Here is a 1,979-nt window from a genome sequence, read left to right on the forward strand (position 1 = left end):
AGTCCCAAAGACGCCGACCTGAAGGAATGGGCCACTTAGGAAAGTGATAAAATGCGACATGGTCAAGGAAAATCATAACAGACTGCAGCACACACATATATTAAAGTGGACTTGCTCAAGGTAAAGGAGTTTGAAGAACGGACAGAATGGCACAGGTCCAAACGCTAGAGTAGGTGGCACTCTGGAGAGTTACAGGTCTCTTTGTGCCAAGTGAGGTGGCTCTGAAAAGAGCCTTTGGTTTGCGAGGTGGTCAGGTGGTCCAGGGGCAGCTCATTTGCTTGCGTTGAACCTGATGACGGCCTTGGTGGCCTCAGACACGGCGTGCTTGCCCATCTCCCCGGGCAGCAGCAGGCGCACGGCCGTCTGGATCTCCCTGGAGGTGATGGTGGAGCGCTTGGTGGTGCGGACCAGGTGAGAGGCCTCGCTGGTGATGCGCTCGAAGATGTCCTTGACGAACGAATCCATGACGCTCACGGCCTCCTGCGAGAGGCTCAGGCCGTCGTGAACATTCCTCAGAACCCTGGGGAAGTAGGCGGCGAAACTGTCGGGGCAGCGGCGGCGGCCGCGGCGGCCACGGCGGCGGCCTCCGCGCCTCGGCTCCTTCTGCTTCGGGCTCTTCGGGTCCGCTGCCGTGGGCTCCTCGGTGCCGAGGCTTTCCTCAGAAGAGGTCTCACAGCCAGGTTCAGCCATGTGGGGCTCGCCTTCCCGACAGCTCGGAAGGAAGGGCACTGGCGGCAGCTTGAGCAGCGCGGGCCCATTTATAGTCGCTTCATTTCCTGACGTCACCGGCAAGTCCTATCTGATTGGACAACATGCAAAACCAAGAAGCGGGTCACTGAGCCAGGTCCTGTCAGGTCTGACTGCTTGCCCTCGAGCTTGACGTCTCTTCAGTCAGAGTCGGAATCAGGCGTCCTCTAATTTTCTTGTGACGGCCTCCAGAAAAATGTTCAAACATTCCGTGTAAAGATGTAGTTTACCTCCAGATGTCGGGTCACGATCTCAGGGTTGTGAAATACAGAGCAACTTCAGGCTCTGTGCTGAGCTTGGACCCCGCTTGGGAATCTCTCCCTCTCCCCCTGCCCATCCCCGTACTCCCCTCCCTCTCTCTCTGATTCTCTTTAAAAAAAAAAAAAATTCGTATTGGAAATCTGGAGGAAATGTCACCTTTACAAGGAATGTTTGAACATTTTTCTGGAGGCCGTCACAAGAAAATTAGAGGACGCCTGATTCCGACTCTGACTGAAGAGACGTCAAGCTCGAGGGCAAGCAGTCAGACCTGACAGGACCTGGCTCAGTGACCCGCTTCTTGGTTTTGCATGTTGTCCAATCAGATAGGACTTGCCGGTGACGTCAGGAAATGAAGCGACTATAAATGGGCCCGCGCTGCTCAAGCTGCCGCCAGTGCCCTTCCTTCCGAGCTGTCGGGAAGGCGAGCCCCACATGGCTGAACCTGGCTGTGAGACCTCTTCTGAGGAAAGCCTCGGCACCGAGGAGCCCACGGCAGCGGACCCGAAGAGCCCGAAGCAGAAGGAGCCGAGGCGCGGAGGCCGCCGCCGTGGCCGCCGCGGCCGCCGCCGCTGCCCCGACAGTTTCGCCGCCTACTTCCCCAGGGTTCTGAGGAATGTTCACGACGGCCTGAGCCTCTCGCAGGAGGCCGTGAGCGTCATGGATTCGTTCGTCAAGGACATCTTCGAGCGCATCACCAGCGAGGCCTCTCACCTGGTCCGCACCACCAAGCGCTCCACCATCACCTCCAGGGAGATCCAGACGGCCGTGCGCCTGCTGCTGCCCGGGGAGATGGGCAAGTTCGCCATGTCCGAGGGCAGCAAGGCCATCATGAGGTACACCCTCTGCCAATGAGCTGCCTCAGGACCGCCTGACCACCTCGCAAACCAAAGGCTCTTTTCAGAGCCACCTCACTTGGCACAAAGAGACCTGTAACTCTCCAGAGTGCCACCTACTCTAGCGTTTGGACCTGT

General features: G+C 58.1%; 2 protein-coding genes across 2 annotated transcripts; one reads left to right on the forward strand and one right to left on the reverse strand.

Moving 5' to 3' along the window:
* Positions 1 to 270: 270 nt before the first annotated feature.
* On the reverse strand, positions 271 to 690 carry LOC135361952 (late histone H2B.L4-like). The gene has a single exon (XM_064574435.1). The coding sequence runs from the start codon at positions 688 to 690 to the stop codon at positions 271 to 273; it is 420 nt and encodes a 139-aa protein (XP_064430505.1).
* Positions 691 to 1,440: 750 nt separating this feature from the next.
* On the forward strand, positions 1,441 to 1,860 carry LOC135361954 (histone H2B type W-T-like). The gene has a single exon (XM_064574437.1). The coding sequence runs from the start codon at positions 1,441 to 1,443 to the stop codon at positions 1,858 to 1,860; it is 420 nt and encodes a 139-aa protein (XP_064430507.1).
* Positions 1,861 to 1,979: the final 119 nt, after the last annotated feature.

This window comes from Mirounga angustirostris, unplaced genomic scaffold, assembly GCF_029215605.1.
Source record: "Mirounga angustirostris isolate CCGP_5_RB_7025 unplaced genomic scaffold, mMirAng1.0.hap1 SCAF_11, whole genome shotgun sequence".
NCBI classification, from domain to species: domain Eukaryota; kingdom Metazoa; phylum Chordata; class Mammalia; order Carnivora; family Phocidae; genus Mirounga; species Mirounga angustirostris.

Coding starts and splice junctions, on each gene's coding strand:
- LOC135361952 (XM_064574435.1), bottom strand. CDS start 690: ATGGCTGAACCTGGCTGTGAGACCTCTTCTGAGGAAAGCCTCGGCACC.
- LOC135361954 (XM_064574437.1), top strand. CDS start 1,441: ATGGCTGAACCTGGCTGTGAGACCTCTTCTGAGGAAAGCCTCGGCACC.